At 47.0% G+C, this 2,821-nt stretch overlaps 1 protein-coding gene across 1 annotated transcript in view; it reads right to left on the reverse strand.

The window, feature by feature from the left end:
- The window catches only part of DDX21 (DExD-box helicase 21), a 68,220-nt gene extending 66,611 nt beyond the window's left edge, over positions 1-1,609 (reverse strand). The window contains exon 1 of the mRNA XM_019507850.1: positions 1,311-1,609. Within this exon, the coding sequence (XP_019363395.1) occupies positions 1,311-1,382 (72 nt within the window). The 5' untranslated portion in view covers positions 1,383-1,609. The remainder of the gene's footprint in view (positions 1-1,310) is intronic.
- Between the last annotated feature and the right edge of the window lie 1,212 nt (positions 1,610-2,821).

Raw genomic sequence — 2,821 nt, forward strand, 5'->3', positions numbered from 1 at the left:
GGGGGGGGGGGGTGCGCGCCTGCCAGATCTGCATGTGGCAGGTGAGCTGCTGCTGCAGGCTGGGGCCACACTCTTCCCAGCAGGTGGGGGGGCAGGGTGGCCTGGCCTGGCCAGGGTGGGGAGGGCTTGAGGCAGGCAGCAGCAGTGCTGTAAGGAGGGTTAGGAGGGGTGCTACAGTGAGTTTTGGGGTGGCTGCAGCCCCCTCCGTTACCCCCCCAGCACCACCACTTGCCCACCACGAGCACAGCCCAGCCTCAAGTGGCATCCTGCCCTGCCCTACCCTGCGCAGATCCAGGGGGCATGTGCCCACCCCCCCATACCCTACCAGGGTGCACAGAGCAGGGTGAGCCACCCACCCCTCCCCACACTCCCAAGACAAGCTGCAATTCCATCCCACACCCTGCCCTGCCCTATTAGCGCCTACCCCACCCCCACAGCAGGAGCTTTGATCTGCCCTCCACCCCATACCCCTTCCACAACAACAGATCTACCAGCTGCATGCAGCTCTCCAAGCTGTATCAGAAATCAGAATGCTATCAGCCAATATACCTCCTTAAAAATCAGCTATCAGTATCAACCCCAAAAATCCCTACTGGTTCACCCCTAGTTAAAACATTCTAAAAATGCATTTTATGGAAATGTTAAAATAAGAGCTTGAACCTCACCCTACTGTTGCATCAATTAAATAACTTGTGAGATTACAAGTTGCTACTCTGTACTAACAGACAGTTAGTACTCTGTACTAACTAACAGTACTAACAGTGGAATGGTTTTCCACTAGAAACAGTGAGGCTTTTTACTTAAAAGGAAATAAAAGAAAAATTATTTTCCAATATAGACCACTTAGAGTAAACTCTTGGCAACTGTATCAATATTTAATTGCTGGTGCAGAATCCCATTAAAACACCTCCTCACTGCAGCTTGTCAGCTGCCAGCTGCTACCATAACATTCAATACAGAACTCAGGAAACCAAACTACTGTGTCACAACTATTAAAATCGATTCTGCTAGATTCTACTCAGTAATTTTAGTGGGTTTTTTTTTTAGGTTTTTTTTTTTTTTATCACCGCACAATTCAGAGATACTAGATTTTCTGTGAGTTGTGAGGCTATCTGGCGACATCTGAGTGTGCTCAGACTTTTGAAGTATTTTAGATGACCTCTTTGTTATTGAAGACATCTAAATTTAGTAATTTGAATCCTTGAGAACTAGTCTACTGGTCATACAAAGAAATGAGAAATAACTATTGAGAAACTTTTCCCACAGTTTTGGAACGTAGGAGCTGAATGTCACCCAGTAATTAGTTTCACCTGTTCTTGTTCACTGTCACCCTCTCCACTGGATCCTTCACTAGAATGATGTTGTGTCTTTGTATGGGTCATGCCATTATTCAGGGATGAAGATCTTTTCCTGCGGGCAGGGCTTCCTTCCTCAGTATCACCATTCACCTTTTCCCCCGTTTTTGTCCTTTTGGGTACTGGAGAATCATGGTCATCTTCAGACTGCCCACTATCCAATCCATGAGGTTTCCTCTTGATGGATTTATCATGGTATTTATAACCTTCATCTTTTTTATCTCTCTGGTATGTAACAAAGTAATGAAGAAAAAGCCATTAAAATAATTGCAGATGTTCACACTGGCCAGGCAAAACATCACAAGATAGCTTTTAAAATCAAAAAGCATTTGTAGCAGTGCACCTATGACAACTTGTAAAGGTGCATGTATTCAGGTGTGCATGTGTGTGCATACGTATGTTCTTTCAGCACACTGCATGTGCGTGAATTCAGGACACTGGACGTGTGCATGCATGCACTTTCAATACATTTTGCATGTATGAATTCAGAACTGTGCACGCACAAGTATTCACACACACACGTAAGCTTTCAGCACATTGTGTGCGCATGAATTTGCATTTGTGTGTGCATGCGCACATTTTCAGCACACTGCATGCGTACGAATTCAGAACACTGCATGTGTGAATATGCCCACAAGCAAGCACATTGTGTGTGCATGAATCTGTAACATTGTGTGTATATGCACACACGTTTTCAGCACAGTACATATGCAACTCAGAACACTGCACATGCGTGAATGTGTACACACACTTCCAGCATATTGTGCATGCATGAATCCAGAATGTTCTATGTTTCCACATGCACATGCATGTACACATTTTCAGCACACTGAGTATGCATGAATTCAGACTGCTGTGTACTATAATGTACTGAAAGCACATGTACACATGCATGTAACTAGAACTCTGTGCGCATACGTATGTACATTTCCAGCACATCACATATACGTGTATTCAAAACAATGTGCACATGAGCTTGTTTTCAGCAGAGTGCATGTGCACAAGTTGAGAACACTTTATGCACCTGTGCACACGTGTAAGAGCAGGTCCGGCACCCTCCAGGTGCACCTGCTCAGAACCGTGTGTGCATGTGCCCAGCACCCTGCGTACAAAAACACTTTTTCACTTGAAGGGGAATGCAGACAGGCTGCTGGGTTGGGGGGTGGGGGCGGGGGGGGTGAAACAGGAGATGTTTCCCCTTTAGCAGAGAGATCCACAGCCCGGTTTAAAAATAAACCTGCCCCTTATGCCCGCCTCTGATGTCAGGCTCCTACATGAGGTCGCTTCAAAGCCCAAAATCTTTTCTTGTAGTTAAGAAAGAAAAGAAAACCCAGTACCACCCTCCTCCCCCCCACGAGGAACCGCGATGACGCAGCCGCCGAGGACCGCGGCCGAGCCCCGCGCCCCGACCCCCACCCCGCTGCACAAAAAGCCGCGCGGCGCCTGCTAGCGGCCGCCAGTTCGCC

Source organism: Gavialis gangeticus, unplaced genomic scaffold (genome assembly GCF_001723915.1).
Source record: "Gavialis gangeticus isolate Ggan-Ray unplaced genomic scaffold, GavGan_comp1, whole genome shotgun sequence".
In the NCBI taxonomy this organism is placed as follows: domain Eukaryota; kingdom Metazoa; phylum Chordata; order Crocodylia; family Gavialidae; genus Gavialis; species Gavialis gangeticus.